General features: G+C 39.5%; 1 protein-coding gene across 1 annotated transcript in view; it reads right to left on the reverse strand.

Moving 5' to 3' along the window:
• The window catches only part of LOC101857881 (putative FERM domain-containing protein FRMD8P1), a 31,045-nt gene extending 15,017 nt beyond the window's left edge, over positions 1-16,028 (reverse strand). Inside the window, exons 1-6 of the mRNA XM_005100480.3 lie at positions 15,882-16,028; positions 5,484-5,565; positions 4,803-4,970; positions 2,576-2,677; positions 1,331-1,389; positions 162-328 (exon numbers count right to left, since the gene is read on the reverse strand). Of these exons, the coding sequence (XP_005100537.1) occupies positions 162-328; positions 1,331-1,389; positions 2,576-2,677; positions 4,803-4,970; positions 5,484-5,565; positions 15,882-15,899 (596 nt within the window). The 5' untranslated portion in view covers positions 15,900-16,028. The remainder of the gene's footprint in view (positions 1-161; positions 329-1,330; positions 1,390-2,575; positions 2,678-4,802; positions 4,971-5,483; positions 5,566-15,881) is intronic.
• Positions 16,029-17,855: the final 1,827 nt, after the last annotated feature.

The following is a 17,855-nucleotide window of genomic DNA, read 5'->3' on the forward strand; positions in this document are numbered from 1 at the left end:
AACCACACCAGAGGACCCGCCAACAACCCACTAATAAAATGCACCACTAACTTAACTCTCTGTCTACCTTTGGATAAAGCTAAATATGTTTGACCGACAAGGCGAACACAGAAGCATCGCCTTCACTGAAATATTACGCTCAATGAAGCTATCTCCTTCACCTGTAATCAGCCAGTATGTGCTGCTGTGGGTCGAAGGATCCCAGGTGAATGAGAGCCTGGATGCCCGCCAAGTAGTGGTAGTCCTCCGAGTGCAGCACGTAGCGACCCTCCACCACATTGTACTTGGCCTCTTGGTACAGCAGGCACAGGATCTGCTCGTTCTGGATCTGCATTACAAAACATACCACCCTTGAACAAGTCATCAGTAAAAGTAAAATTCTCCCCTCCCAAATTTCTAATGTGCTTAACCAAGTGCACAAACCCAGAGTCATCTTGAGTATAATTATGATAATAATAGTAATAATAATAACATTAATAATAATAATAATGGACCGCAATTGGATAGCACAAATTCCCACTTCACAGCAAGCTCTATGTGCTTTACAATCAATATTATTACCTCAGCAGACCTGATCGCATTCTGAAACAATCTCAACTTCTTGGGAAGCATACAGTGCAAGCTGTCATGTTACTGGCTCTAAAACACTAACATACTGACAAAATCTTTTGCTGTCTATGGATAACACTGGAGTCGATGCAACGTCTTACAGGAACAGGAAACAGCTGGTTATGATCTTCGTAATGCGTAAAGACAAGAGGGATTATACTTTACTTTCACCCAGTCGTATACATGTCCCTTCAGAGAAGCTGAAGCTGACTAGACACATATCTATTCCTTATGAATCTGCAAAGCAAACAAACTACCCTTGATTCTATCGCCTATATGCCCCAAATGGAGAAGTTGATAAGACACTTTGAGTTTGAGTTTGAAAGCTGTGAGCACTGTACATTACAGAATCATCACTCGACTGACGAATTTAATTTAACTAAGGACAGAAAATGCCCAATGTGAGACCATTTAACAACACACACACACATACACACACACACAAGCATGTGCATATACATGTACATACACATGCACCTGCACGCACATGCACCCACACACACAACTCCAAAACCCGCACACATTCTCACATACAAAATTTATTGGCAGAGGAGAGTGTTGAGCAAATGTGTCTTTAGACTTTTCTTGTACTCCCTCTATGAAGTTATGATACACATGGGGGGGGGGGGGGGGGGGAGGAGACAGAATTTCAAATTCTTGTTACAATGGAAGAAAAAGCTCTTCATGCAATTTATTCAACAACAAAAAAGTCCACACTTACATGCTGCTCTTGCTCTTTGCGGAAGAAAACGTCTCTCTGAACCATCAACACTGGCTCACCTATAACAAAACATTGAGAGTCATTTTCATATTAAATGTACACAAATAACTTTATAAAGAGAATGATCAGTTGTTTGATAAAACAGAAGCACAATGAAACAATAACAGTCATTCAGTGCAGAAAAAAAAGCAAGACAGTCGGACGGCAAGAACAAAGGGAAAGGAAAGAAGTACGACCCACTTGTGGACCCCTCCAACCATCCATTTATAAAGATAGAAAAGAAGCAACAACTTTCAATACACGCTACAACCTGCAAAGAGATTTTTAACCCTATCCGTACGTCGTGTTTTACTATCGTATCCACAAAGGGAGTCTTTTTTCTAGAATATATTTTTATCTTTTTTTCTCAAACAAAAAATGCAGTAGAGAAATGCCAATGAATGTATGTGAAAAAATATCAATTTTGAAAGAATTTTTAAATTTCTTTTTGACAAGAAAAGTCAGAAAAAGGTATAAACTTGTTTTAAATAAAGCTTCTTGAGACAGAAGAAAGAACCAGGAGCAAACATGGTGGCTCCACAGCTGTACCCATTTCTATGCACAGTGCAAAAGTATTCTATCACAGGAAGCTTTTCAGCTGCTCTAGCCGAAGTTTCCTGGACAACTGTGTCTATAATTATGAAAACTACAACAACATAAACAGAGTTATTAATGTTCTAAAAAAATGTTAGTGATCTTTTTTATGTTCATCCTTGAATCTATCTCAAAAAGATGTTTCTGCAGAAAAATTCGTGCACATTACAACGTCAACTAAATACACTTGTAGAATACTAAAGTACATAAATCTTCTTTTCATATCTTTAAATGCAAATACAGCTCATATGCAGAATTTCTTTCATAAAGAGCAGTATAAGGGGTTTTTAAAATCAGTGCCAACAAGACCCAATTTATACCCAAAATGGACTTTATCAAATTCAGCACGGCACAATGGGAAAAACAGGAGTGGGAGACAGCGGGAAGTCACAAATTTCAAACTTTCTTTCAGATTTAAGACTATCATAACTATGGCTTCAGATCAGCTATCCAAATTAAAGACAAGATAAAGATAAAGACAAGATGGAGATGAGGGAGAAGAATACATACAGAATTCCTCAACAGCACCTCGCATTTCTGATACACAAGAACTAGGAAAAAGATAAGAAAAATGCACAGCAAAAGAGAGCAAGATACAATGAAATGACTTACTTTCATGAATTTCATCATTTGTAGCATCAGTGTAGCGAGCACAAAGCTCATCCCATTTCTGCACCACATCAAACGGGTTATGCTGCTTTTTTAGGCGGATATCTTCACGGGAGAAAACAAAAAAGGCAAAATATAGAACATATTAATGAGAAACAAATATTTAAATAAATGAGTACTACTTTGTTAAACAAGACAAGACAGAAAAAACTGACACCCTCAAGTCCTTGTGGCTAACAGCCCTTTCAGTATGTGAGAGATTCCACAATTTTACACTCCTAATTTGAGGATGATACCTTAAAACCACTACAATTGAGTAAATGTTGATGGATTTGTTTGTGTGAGCATTCAAACCCTTTGTAATTGGACAGAGAATCACAATGGATTAAAATAGGTAGTACATGTAGCACAGGATCAGGTATAGATCTCGGGGTTGATGAAATTGGGACCCCTTAACTCATTCCGCCCGGAGCGACGACTCAGCTGTCACCGGCCGAATGCGGTTTCTGCGGAGGAATGACTCAGTCGTCATTTCACATATGGTTTTATTAAACGGTTCCCTCTGCTATTTTCGGCAATATTTTGTGACTTCCGAATGCATTTGTGTCAAGACCGGAAGCTTCACTGCTAGTTTCGTTATTAGTTGGCTTTTTAAAGAGCATTTGTGAGGTTTCTTTAGTCTGAAGTGTCGCTCGAAATAAAGCAAACCCGTTTGTTTACAATGGCAACAACGGCTTGGTGCAACGGATTATGCAAAACGAAAGCCCCATAAAGCTTTTTGCTGGTCGACTTGACTAATATAAGATTTTTTTTATTATGATTACATTGTCAGCCACACTGACTTTGATTTCAATAGATTTCAATAGTAATTTCCAACTGGTGGGAATAGCAGAGACGAAACTGACAACAGGGATGAAACTGACTTGACTTTGAGTGGGCGTCCTACTCTATCAGGGGTAGTAGGTGGATCATCCATTAGTTATAACCTGCCCCCATGGTCTAGATCTAGTACTAGCAATGTCAACAAAGCTGGTACAACTGATAGTACTAGATTTATTATAAGGATAGAATTAAGAGCTTATTCTAGGTCTAGGTCTAATATCAGTAGAGATCTGGCAAGCATTTCGTGTATTTCAATTACTCCAAATTATTGAACAACCTATGTGGTATTATTACAAAGGTGATTTACATATAAACATTTCTGTTGAGTATCAGTCTGTATTTCATGAGTAATGGTGAGAGCAAGTTGAATAAAACTCGTCAAAGTAGCCAATTTCATTATTTTTCACTTATTATCCCCCCCCCCTATATTGCATAATAGCTCTTACATAACAACACAAAGAACCAAGCCACCCATCTATTGTGATAGCTTATTCAATTACCTTTCCAGTAGCATCAATTGTATGTACTTTCGTACAACAGAATCAATTTAAATAGGGTACCCTATCGTAATAAGCGCTCCTGAGAAAACTAATTCTGGCGTTTTGAGAGTGTCAGAGGAAAAAAATTCTGGGCATAAAGAGTTAAACTTCACTTAAGTGGCAATCAGTTGAAATGAGGAATTAAAAGCACCACTTGTGCATGAGTGGTGATCCAGAATCAAAGAGTTAAAGAAAATATTTTAATTATCAGGGAGATATTGCAACCACCAATCTACAAATTTCCACAAAGCCTTTAACTGTTGCAGTATGAAAACTAGTACAGATAGACAAAATGAAGAAAGATCAGATGTAATTATTTGTTGTAATTAAATTGTTTTGGAAACCTTATAAACATTTTGGTGCACGACATAGTTTTGTATGTGTTAGCTTTTCTTTTGATTTCATCTGTTTTTGTAACATGACCAGCAATTTTATGACATATTAATAGAAAATTACTCCACCTCGCAGGGGAATTTTTACGGTGCAACTATCTGGTGCCAAAAGAGTTAACCCCAGGGTAGTCATCTGGTTCCTCTTAAAAGAACAAATTAGCAGCTGCATTACCTTTGAGTTTACCCAGTTTCTTTTTCTTTGTGGTGTATGATGAGATAGTCCAACTTTGACAAATACGATTTGAGCATCCCATGCTGTTTTTACCAGGTCAGTTGTAATGCTCTGCAGCTTGATAGTCAGATCAGCTCTCTCCTACTATATCTTATTTTTCACAGTTTGCCTTTCAAAAACTGATTACCAAATAAGTAAACGCTCAACGACATGATGAACTTCTATCATATGAGAAGTCAACTTACCCATCAAAGGTGAAACCAACCAAAGGCTGAAGACATTGTGTGCCTCTGCAGGCAGACCTTGCTCATGGATGACCAAATGAAGCAGACTGTCTGTCCGGGTCAGATAAGCCTCTTCCAGGGAGAAATGGACGCCTGTCCTATCCCGGAGAAATACAACCAAGTTCATGGCTGGAGAAAAAAAAGGAAAAAGTATTCATTTCATCTTTCAAGAAACTATCTAATTCTTGGCTAATTTCAGAAAAACTTAAATAAACGTTGCTACAAAAGAAAATTACAATGACAGTAAATCATAAGAGCTTTGTATTACTTCGTCATCTGGCTATCAATTAGAAGTTTGTGCATTTGTAGAATAACAATCAATGCATGACAGTCACTCTCAGAGGAAGAACAAAAAAGCCACAGACAAATGATAGAGAGATGGATCAAATGAATGACTAATGTTGTTTATATGATTAAATCAGTTCAAATTATCAAAATTTCGAATATCATAACTCACGGTTCACAGCACCATGGGGTGATTTATGTCATTGAAATTGAAACAAATTTCTCAAGCTTAGAAATGCAATAAAACCTAGGTACCTCCTTTCAAGAGACATCCTCAGAAAAATATAGGCTGTGAACATGCCAAAGACATAAGAGACAAGGCCATTTTCTCAACAATGGAAACAAATGAATGCATACCTTCCTCAGGATTTGCAGCAAGAGCCAGCAGTTCATTGTGCTCTCCTGCATCACCATTCTCATTGTCTACTCTCTTCCTTTTCTGTGGACATTAGGAAAGAGGTGAAAATGTTAAAAGGAAAAGATCTCCATAAATCTTAAGAGAATGCTTGTCAGGCAATCTTTATGTAATTAAGTGTAGAGGTAGGTCAGTATTTTATTCAGTGTTTAAGGCCAGTGGCCCACATCACATAAAGCAACACATTTTACAGATCAGACTTCCATGAAAACAACATAAATAATAAATGATATACAGTCAAACCTGTGTAAGACGGCCACCCATTGTCAAGGAGAAAAGTGACCGTATAAGACAGGTGGCCGTCTTAAGCAGGACTGATCAAGATGAAGAAAATAAACCAGTCCCATCTGAAGTCCCAATCGAAAGTAGCTGCGTTGTTGTTGTTTTTGATGTTGTTGTTTTTGTTGTTGTTGGTTTGTATTTTGTTTGTTATTTTTATTTTTTTGCTGATTTTGCGCAAGGGTGACAATAAAACGAAATGTATCGGACGAGGAAGACCGAGTGCCATGTTAAAACAAAGACGTGGGTTGCCACCACTCAGAAAATGAGCGACGCTTCAGTCGCAAGTTCATGTTGACGTCCTCTGTTACTTTGTTACAGACTGGGTAAACAGTGACCACTCATCTCACTTACGATTTGAGAAATGAGTTCTGGGCGGGGCTTATGGGTTACGAGGGATCACACGCTTACCTCACCAGCAGCTGAAAATTGGTAGCTATTGGTCAACAGTCGGAGGGGCCTATGCAACATGATCGGTTGGAGGGACTACCTAACAACAACAAGTGATTGGATTATGACGGCTCACCCACAACGCCCGGGGCCAGTGTACAATTTATGACAAAACGTAATGGAGTCACTAAGGTGGCCGTCTAAGACAGGTGTTTTTGCTCAGTGCGGTAGAGGCTGTGTGTTAAAATATGGTGGCCGCGGCCGCGTTGGACAGGTGCCCGTCTTACACAGTTAAATTATATAGAAAAAACGCAAGGGGGGAAATGGAAAGTGACCATTTGTACAGCAGAGGTGGCCGTCAGGGCAGGTTCGACTGTATATTAATAACTTTTAAAAAATTTTTTTGAAAAAGTAAGTATAAGCATGCATAAAGAGGTTACTTTGTGAATTACATAGACTAACAAGCAGCATTCATAATCCTTGTAAACAACAATATGGATGCAAGACAAACATTTCATTAGAACAAACACTTTTCTCCTCAGTTAGGCCAGAACCATACAGCATAATACACCCAGACCTTTAAACACCTAACATTTTATGACTCCTTATCTAAGATAGAGCAAAACACTATGCTCCTTCATATGTCAAAGCCATCAATGCCATTCTAAGACATTTCTCAGAAATGAAGTAGAACACTTTTATACGTAAATACCATTCATATAAATAAACATGGAAAAGCAAGGGAAGTTCTACAACAACTGCAGTCTATTTGGAAATCAGGAAGCATCAGGACAAGTAAAATGATCAGGATTTTTAATACAAATATGTGTCACAACACGATGAAATCAGGCACTTGTTAATTTTTGGGCATATGGAGTTATTGGTATTATCTTAAAGCTTGTCTTTCTTTTGATAGAAAAAACAACACCCCCATCTATCTTGAATAGAAAAATCAAGATCTTTGTGATTGAAGGAGGTAAAGGTCGCCAGGTGCAAGAGGTAAAATTAGCATGAAAATGGCCACCACAGTTGATGATTCGCAAAGCTTGAGTGTCCTTTGAAACTGCACATTTACATTTCTTGTTGCTTTGATCCACGTTTTTCAGTAAAATCCACACAGAAATTAAATGTGTCTTTTTAATGGACATAAAAGGTGTTGAGCCAAAAAAAATTTATATGTTTTTCCGAAATTGCTGCGGAAACATTTCCATGACCTTGACTTCATTATTTTGCAAAGCCCCTGATTTCACCACAATGCCACACACACATATATTGTATATTGTTGTACAGATCGGAAATATAGAAACTAACAAAGCAGATTCTACAGAAAACAAATTACAGTCCTTCATCAATGGTTGCCTGTGAACGATCATGAAAATCCATTGGCCTGATGCCATCAGAAATTAGGCATTATAGAAGAGGAGAACCAAACAACAACCAAATGACCCATGAGATAAAGAAAAGGACAGATGATCAAGCACACTCTTCAGGAAGCAATGTGACAAGACAAAGCCTAAAATGGAAGAACCAAGAGAAAGGGAAGAACCAGATCCATCTGGGAACGAGATCTGAAGGCAGATATCGGACAGATGGCAACATAATCAGCTCATTCATTGGAGGGACTAACAATAATGGCAGGAGAATCGATTGTTCATCCTGACAATTAGACCATGATAGCGTCAGGGGCTGATACATAATTCATGACAAAGAGCTAGGTGATAAGAGATTTGCATGGCAATCTTTGACATGTTTTCGGGGTTGTTGGTTAATTAAAATAAGTGGCCTCGTTTTACATCAATATTGACTTCATATCGGACGCAAATTAATAGTTCTTGAAATATTCAATGGTTTTTATTCAAACTAAATCATATATTATATACGTTTACTCGAATTGCCTAAAAACTTCCATGCTTTAGACTAATCCAGGGGTTTCGGGGGGGGGGGGGGGGGGGGTAAGCATAATTCGATGTTTTGATATTAAGCTTGACATTTTCTTGAAAATAAATGATTTGCGACAATTTAAGTAGCCTTATGTGTGATCTGCAGCGAAAAATATGGCCATTTGACCCCCCAATAGCAGTGCCTCTGTGTGTGGGAGTGAAAGTAAAAATGTACTCAGGTAGCTGTATTGCCAGGTGGTCGTCATGGCAGGTTTGACTGTATTTTACTTGTGAACCCAAAGACATTCTACGTCTCGTTTGAACCTTTTTAACTCACTTGAGCCTAATAATCCTGTGTACTTACGGGATTCGCTTTATTGATTGATATCTCCTGTGTTTTTCGGTTGCAAGCTACGGGAAGTGGCGAGCTAACAGATGACCCACTTGTTTTGTTTCGTTAAAAATTTGGTGAAGTTATGTGAGATACTTTTTTAGCTATAACGGATTAAGTCAGTCACCCCTGCATTGTGATAGATGATTTTATTATAAATTGGGTGCACAAAAAAATTGTGTAACCCCCAGACATTGCCATTTCAAAATATTGATGAAATAAAAACTATCTGGACAAATTAGATGCAGTTTTCTTTTTCTTTGAGATAACCAGGAAACAAGACTTCCATTTCAATCCAAGATCTTTCAAATGAGCTGTATTTTACCCAAAAAAAACTATATTACCTGATTTAAGTAATCCTATTTGATGGTTTTTAAAATCACTGTGTAGTTTGAAAGAAAAATTTGAGAGCTAAAATGTTTGGAAACTGATCTTTATTTTTTTCTTTCGAGCCCCAGATCGTTTGTAACAACAATAACATCTAAAGCAGCAATCGAATAGGCATTACAACCACTCGTACCATATGAGAGGTGTTTATTCATATTTTCGTAACACTTGTTCATAGAGGAAGATTGTGTGTGTTATAAAAAATAGGGCAGTAATTTCGTACCTCTATTAACACATCCCCTCAGTATTCACAGTGAGAACACACATTTCCAGGACCTCCTGCAGCATGCACTCTGACCGCTGAGTGATCCTGGCACCCCGTGGGGAATGCTGGCCGTAAGAAGTTAGTCTTCAGTTGATTAAAGCGATTAACTCTTTCCGGACGTAGTTTTTTGGGGTCTAGACGTAATTAACTTGTGGCTCGATTTGGCTACACAGGTGATTTACAAAATAGTTTCATATAAGCATAACCATCATTCAAAACGTAACATAAGATATATCAAATTGAAGGAAACTGAATATGGAATACATTCCAACATGAAACAAGGATTAATTTTGAACATAAGTATACAAGGGTTAGAATTTTGACGGAAAAAATTACATTCACCAAACATGGGAAAGCAAATCAACATAGCTATCTTACAATATACAGGCCAAGAGCATAATCTATAAATTTCTGAAGGCGCAGCTTTTTATTTGAAAGCGATATTCCAATTTTTGTTTGAGTTATCATATTTCTACTGAGTCTGGTTACATCGTTTTGTTGATGCAAGACCGCAAAAACTAATTCACTCATTTTTTTGCCAAACCACCACTTTTACAAAGTAAAACTAGATGTCTTTGTTTCCTAAATCCTTTCCAAGTTTTCAATAACAACAAAAAGTAATTATAAATGATGGATCATATTAAAACAAAACAATACTGAGGCATCCTATCGTAGCCAATATAACGGCGATACGTCCGCAAGGGGAGTGGACTCACGTCGATCCGGAAAGAGTTAAAGTACATGAAAAAAAGAAAAAAGACGACTAGTTTATTTGTTCAATGGGATAGCCTAGCAGTTGCAGAAGCAATCTTTTGACTAATATTTAGACTATAATTTTGCTTTGAAAAATAGTCCAAGTTATTCATTAACTCGCGTCCCGTGGGTGCCAGGTTTACGTTCCCCAATAAGGGTATTTCGGCACCTCGCCTTCTGTCCGGTCCCACATCAGTCCAGCCCTGGCTCAGAGCAAGCGCGCCGAGCATCATCTGTGCGATGACCAGGTCCCGTATTCCCACAGCTCGAGGAGTGTGTGTGTGTCAGTCTGCTTGAGTTTGTGTGCGTTTGTGGCCTACTTCTAGAACTGCGAGCATTGGTTTGAAACTGAGGTGTACATCTCATTCAATATACACCAAGTTGGGAGCTCCAGGTGTTCGTCCAAGGAAATTAGAACAAATTGACCTACTTAGATATATCAGGAGCTCGAAAGGATAGCCAGGAAACAAGACTTTCATTTTTCTATTCAAAATCTTTCAAATGAGCTTCATTTTATACAAAATGATCTACCTGATAAAATTTAAGCTTATTTGATAGTTTTGAACATCATTGTGCAGGTAAAAAGAAAAATTTTAGAGCAAAACATTCAGATACTGACCTACATCATATTCTTTCGAACCTCAGATCATTTGTAACAACAAAAGCGTCTAAAAGATTATTCGAATTGGCGTAACTACTCGTAATGACTTAACTTATGACATGGGGCTATTCATGTGTTTGTAACACTTTATAAAAGAAAAGTGATAAAAGATAGAGCGTTATTTTCAACATCAATTGACACACCCCCATGGTATTCATAGCCACGGCGAAAAAACTTGTTTCCAAGGCCCCTCGCTGGACACTAACAGTATACGCTGAGTGACCTCGGCGGCCTGCCGGGAACGTCCGGTGTAAGAAGTTACTTATAAGACTCGAATCTCGGCACACACGCAGAACAGGAGTTAATTTTGTTTTAATTCAGAAAGATATGAAGAGATCATTCCAGATGTCCAGTTCCTTGGTGAAGGCAGGGAAAAGTTCAGGGTTCGATAGGATAACTCTAGTCATGCCTACCAATTTTATAAATTAGGTAGGTAACCTGTGCCCATACGGGGATCGGTTCTCTTATACAAACCGATCGCCCGACTTGCGGCCTTGAAAACAAATGTGTTTGTTTTTTAGGGTCATCTTCAGCGAGTCAGCTTCCTTCGCTTTGTTCCATGGCGTTCGCTTTTCGCCCTCAATCTAGCCAGTCCCGCCTATCAAGCCAAACCGAACCCAAACAATCATGACAGTGGGCCCTGGGTATAACAATTAACCCTGGTCCAGCGGGAGCTTGGTTTATGTTCCCCGATAAGCCTATTTCGGCACCTTGCTGTGTCAGTCCGACCCTGGATCAGCGCACGCGCGCTGAGCATCATCCATGTTCTGTTATCAGCATGAGTTTGTGTGCGATTGTGGCCTACTTTTAGAACCGCCTGCGTTGGTTCATAACTTAGGCATATATGTTTCATTCAAAACACACCAAGTCGGTGGCTCTAGATCTTTGTCCAATGAAATTGGAACAAATTGACCCACTTAGACATGAGGAGCTCGAAAGGATAGTCAGGAAACAAGACTTCCATTTTTCTAAATAAAATCTTTCAAATGAGCCTGATTTTATATGAAATAATACTACACCTGATAAAAATAAGCTTATTTGATAGTTTTGAATACAATTGTGCTGGTAAAAAGAACAATTTGAGAGCAAAACATTCAGAAATTGATATCCCCTTTCGAACCCAAGATCATTCGTACCAACAAGAGTGTCTAAAAAGGTTATTCGAATGGGCGTAACTACTCGTAAAGTCTTATCAGCTTATGAGAGGGGGTTATTCATGTGTTCGTAACGTTTTATAAATAGAAAGCTATAAGAGTATAGAGTGTTATTTTCAACATTGATTAACACCCCCCACGGTGTATTCATGGCGAAAACACACGTTTCCAGGGCCGCTCACTGTACACCAACAGTACACGCTGAGGGACCCCCGCGGCCCACCCGGAGCGTCGGATGTAATAGGTTGCTGATAAGATTTGAGACTCAGCACAAGATGCAGGACAAGAGTCGGTAAGATTGAAGTATACTGGACCAGCCGATTAGGACTACTTTTGCCTAGATGTCTCGACAACCTTAGGAATACACGATTCCCCCAGTTAAATTTAAGGCCGCGGCTATTCGGACTCGAGTCAGAACAGCCACATGAGGCTATTCGGACTCTCGAGTCTGAATTCGAGTCCGAATAAGACAAGCAATTCGACCTTGGCCTTCCTCGGTTTCTACGATCTGGCCAAGGAACTTACAACAAATGGACGCCGACTGTGGTGACCCAGTGCGAACTGTGGTCTTTCCTTTACAAAGGATAATTATATAATAGTAGGTCAATTTCCATATGTTTTGCACTCAAATTCTTCTTTTTACCTGCACAATGGTCAGGGTTCCTGCCATGAACTTCCCACCAAATTCAAGGAGATTTCAAGGAGGTTTCAAGGAGAAATTTTTAAAATTCAAGGAGATTTGGTCAAGAAATTCATGACAAAAACCTATTTTCGAAGGTCTACACTTGTCCGAAAAGAATCATATCATAGTTTCGATTTCCCTACAAAAACTGTTCGCAGGGTGACTGCCAACCGGCTTCTCAATTTTCCGGTGGGGGGGGGCCTCATCCATTCTCCAATGACAGTGCATGCTTCATTTATATATTATTTATTAATATATACACAGAATGGTGTGCACGCACGCATGTAGGTACATTCCAGTCAGCAACATGTCAGTGTGGCACTGGGATACTGTGACTTAGGTATTTCAGTCAGTTCTTACTTATTTATATTTTCCCCTCATCATATTCCCCTATATAAACTATATAAAAATGAATCTTGCTTTGAGCCTCAGAAAAGGCCTAGAACCAGAATATCCACTGTCAAGAACCAGTTTGGGTGTCAAGGTTTATACAATAAACGTAAAAGATAAAAATTATTACTCTAACTAAAAATAGAGTAATAACATGAATGTCTCAAGTAGACCTATTCAGTGTGAGAGGTGTAACAACTGTGGGAGGGCAAGACGCAGTGACACTGAAAATCTGCAAATCTTGAAGAGAAAGCTCAAAAATAGAATACAATACAGTAGTCTCCGCCTAAGATCCCGGTGCTCGGGAGCCAAGAAATGCGGGATCTTAAGCGAACCGGGATCTTAACCGACGAACCCAGGGAAGAATCTGTGGTGTCCCATGTTAAGGCTCACAATCGGAAAAATGGTCTCCCTCCACTCTAAAATGAACTGACGTGACCCCTTGGTGGGTTTATGGCATAAGGCGAGCAAAGTGTGGTTAACCTTGATGACATATCACAGTGCATGGTGGCATGAGGCGTGCCATTTTCACGAATTATCCTATCATGAGTCTCAAGATCTACGCTTATCCAGCTGCCCCTCCCCTTTACCTGTCGAAAATTTATAGCTTGCCATCTCTGACCGAGTCTCCCCCCCCCCCCCCCCCCCAACGGCCTTTGTCGTTACACACCATTACGTTGTGAACACACCAATTAAAATTCAGTCTGTCTCGCAAATTCGGGAGTACAGACAACTGCTGCAATGGTCGGGGAAGAGTTCACGATTCGATGTGATCCTGCCTGGAGCGAACGTATAGGCCCTACCCACCCAGCGAGTGATGTAAGTTTAGGGTGAGAGCTCAGGTACGAGTGCGATACGGGGGGAAAACAAACGTGTCGGTCAGTTCACATCTCGGTGTGATCCCGTCTGGGGCAAACATTGCATCGCTTCATCGAGTTTTACAACGTGTATGTGATCACATTCACGATAGTGGCTGATCTTTGACGCGACGGACAGTTTATTGATCTCAACTTTTCCCCCTTGTTTGATCGGCTGTGCCCGCCCGAGTTTTTGTTCCGCAAATTATAATCTGAAATGCGGGATCTTAGCTGAATGTAGACCTTTTTAAGAGTGAATCAGAGCGGGATCTTAGTGGTGACTTTTGTATGGTAAAAATTCTGTTTTCTTAAAACAGCGGGATCTTAAGCGAACCGGGATCGTAAGCGGTGGGATCTAAGGCGGAGACTACTGTACATATAATTTACTATCCCCTACCCAATGAAACGGGAACCCTTTAGTTACAAACACACGGCTTACAAGGTTTGAGTATGACAGATTCCGATTCCATACAAGGCCTGCACCAACGCGCGCATTGCAGAGAGCTTGAGATCTAGATAGTAGTAATCAAAATTCTGAAAAGTAAAATCTGCTTCCAAGTTTAGTTTTTGTCATCCGGTGTTGCCTTCACCCCCCCCCCCCCCCCCTTTCCTCCGCGTGCGTCTTTAAAAAAAACAACAATAATCCCCCCATTCCCGAGTCCTATACTTTGCAGCGCTCAGACTTTGCATGAACTTTGGTGACCTCAACCATCGCGATACTCACGATGTGACGAAAATGTACAGGTTCAATGACCGGTCACGATGGCGAGCCCGACAAGAAGCTTGTATAACTTTCTTTTTCTTTCTTTTTTTCTCACAAGTGACAGCACAGGACAAACGATTTATTTTCATGGCGACACAGCATTTGTAATGCAGAACCTGCATGTTACAAATGTGGCGCAATCAGACTACTATAGGTCCTACCGGCAAATTTCTAGGTGGTAACGAAAGCGAAAGTAGATCTTGATTTTTCCCGATCGAGGTTCGGTATCGCACATACACTTCCACTTGTTGCCGCCATAACATACTCTCAGGCCGGGAAAGGCCGAATGAATTTTATATCACAACTGCGACCCGCAAAAATGAACTCAAGGACGTTAACGGATTTGGTTTTCAAATATTCGAGAACGTTTATGTATTTTCCCGGGTCTTTCACGGGGCAATTTACATATTTCTTCAAATTCCCGTTGCATTCCGGGTCTCAGCGATTTTGTTCAAATGACCGGGTAATTCCATGGGCCCCCGGGATTCCCGAGGCCTGGCAGTCACCCTGTACACGTGTTCCTGTCCGATCTGGCAAAATTCAAGGAGTTTTCATGGAGATTTTTCCTTGAATGCAAATTCAAGGAGTGTTCAAGGACATTTTCCCTTGAATGCAAATTCAAGCAGTTTTCAAGGACTCCTTGAATTCAAGGAGGCCGCAGGAACCCTGAATGGTATTCAAAACTATCTGATCTATAAAAACTTATTTTTATCAGAGAATATCATTTTGCATAAATTCAAGCTCATTTGAAAGATTCGGTTTACAGTAAAATGAAAGTCTTGTTTCCTGGCTATCCTTTCGGGCTCCTCATGTCTAAGTGGGTCAATTTGTTTTCTAATTTCATTGGACGAACATCTAGAGCTACTAACTTCAATTTGGCGTGTTTTGAATGAGACGTAGGCTAGACTAATACTATGCTTCGGTGTAGAACCAACACAGGTGATTCTAGAAGTACGCCACAAACGCACACAAACTCAAATACGCCTCTATATATAATATAATATATATCGGGGAACATAAATCCGGGGGACGGGGGTTAGGGAGAGGGAGAGAGAGAGAGAGAGAGAGACCCCCGCCCCCACACACAGAGGGGCAAAGAGAGAGGCTTGTGTCGCAAGTTCATGAATGCAGAACACCGAGCACATACAGGCTAGATCTATTCACAAACACAAAAGAGCTCCAATTTACTTGGTTACAGCATCAATTGTCACCGCGTCACTCGGTGGCAATTGATACTACCTTCATCAAAAGTTTGTCCCCCCAATCCCTTCCTCCGCCCCCTATTCTCGCACAATGTATTATTGTCCGGTATTCTTCAATCTTCCCCAAGAGTTAACAATTATTTATGATTATAATTGGAAATTATTTCAGATTCAGGAAGAGAACTTTTAAAATTCTTTTCAGACTTTTCTTTTTCTACTTTTTAAGTAAGTCCTTTCATTTCTTTAACGACCTCATAATAGAGATCTTTATAATGCTTTCATGTACCTGCTTTTTTTCAGCCATGCTTCGTCAATCTCGTAACAGGATCCACAACTGACACGACGAAGACCTGAACCTGAGTAAAAAACAAACGAGTAAATAAGGTCTCTCAATATTCAGCTGATAATATCACAATATATCAGCCATGTTTGCCAGATTTTCTACCGGTTTTCAGTTCAACCTTTAACCTTTTGTTGTTTTGCTTGTTTGTTTGCTTGTTGTTGTTTTTTTCTTTTGTATACTTAATTTATCATTTCATATCCTGCATGATTATAGGAAATTTGTTGAGTTTTATTGTTTGTTTTTTGGGGCGGAAAATGCTTTGTGTATTGTATCAGCTCTATAGGCGACTGTGAATTAAGATCTATTGTCAAGCCAGTCGTTCTTTTTTAGCTTGACTTACAATTCCTAGCCTTTATATTCTAGCATTTAAGTTGAAAAGCGCAAGACATTTTAAATAGAGATTAATTTATGGGCTTTTTGAACACCTTTCTCCTTGACTAGTCAAATTTCTGTTTGACACGCTGAATGACCAAATTGGCAAGCTGACGAAAGTAGCCCTGATCAAATAGAAGAGTGAAGTTTCATGACAACGGGACAAACGGTGAATACACAGGTGAATATAAAACTACCCGGTACCAAGGGGGAAAATCCTCTCCCTTCCAAATTACACGATTGGATCTTTTTCGAAACTGGTATTTCATGAAACTTACAAGAAAAAAAATTAAGTTGCGAAATAATCACGCTACTCTTTTTCTCAATGCCGTCCACCTAATAGGCCTTTATTATTTTAAATTTTGATCTCTAGGTTTTATTTCTATAATTCTATTATATAGATCTAGTTACTGATTTGAGATTAAAATATTGTTTGGTAGTTTTAACTAGCTAACTTCACTCATTAAAATACTTATAGCCTGCAAGTTGCGGATGCACATACATGAATAGCTAAATGTTCGTCAATATGACAGATAAATAGTGTAGACGTGTAATGAGCTATAGTGTGATCTCAAAATCGATGTCACCTTCTGTTGTTCCTTTAGTGGTCGATTGGCACTGGCAGTCTCAAGATAAAATGACGTTCTTAAATTTATTTTAGCGAACACACACCCACACACATAAAGTACAAAGTTACACACACATAATATGTAGGCCTACTCAAACAAGTGTAGGCCAGGTGTACACACAAACATACATGATACATGATCAACGTGAGCACAACCAGCTGGTGTGTGTGTGTGTGTGTGTGTGTGTGTGTGTGTGTGTGTGTGTGTATGTGAGTGTGTGTGTGTGTGAGTGTGTGTGTGTGTGTGTGTGTGCGTGCGCGCGCGCGCGCGCGCGCGCGTACAACACTATCAATGTAGATCCTCATGCAAGTGCACGCACTTAATTGTTATGTGTTCTGATTGGCTCTAATGCAAAGGAAAAAAAAGAGGACCCAGGAAGGCTGTTTTGATTTTCGAGTTTTCGTGAGTGACAGAAGAGCAAATTTTTTAGACGGGTTCATTAAAATTCTATTCCATTTTCCGACCAGAGTGCTATTTAATTTGTAATGTTGTACAAACATGGACAGAAAGAAAAAGAAAGCTGTGCCCTGTGAGTTATCGTTACAACTTTACGCAGTTACACAGCATTGATTGCCGGTTGGGGTCATCAATATTTGACAACACCGTTTAAGAACCGGATACGGGCAACATGAAATTTGGATTCGAATGTCATTTAAAATTTAAGAATACAGTACTTGTCGAATACTCGAGTATTCAGATTAGAGTCGAAGGGAATACTTGAGAAAATGCTTCGATCAGCACTTCGAATTAGGAAAGGAACACAAATAATTAATGATTAATGTACTCAATAAATTAATGAGAGAGAAACAAGAGAGAGAGAGAGAGAGAGAGAGAGAGAGAGAGAGAGAGAGAGAGAGAGAGAGAGAGAGAGAGAGAGAAGCAGAAGGGAAAAAAGTAAGTGTGTCTTCGAGTGTCT

The sequence above is a fragment of the Aplysia californica genome, unplaced genomic scaffold (genome assembly GCF_000002075.1).
Source record: "Aplysia californica isolate F4 #8 unplaced genomic scaffold, AplCal3.0 scaffold00249, whole genome shotgun sequence".
Taxonomy (NCBI): Eukaryota; Metazoa; Mollusca; class Gastropoda; order Aplysiida; family Aplysiidae; genus Aplysia; species Aplysia californica.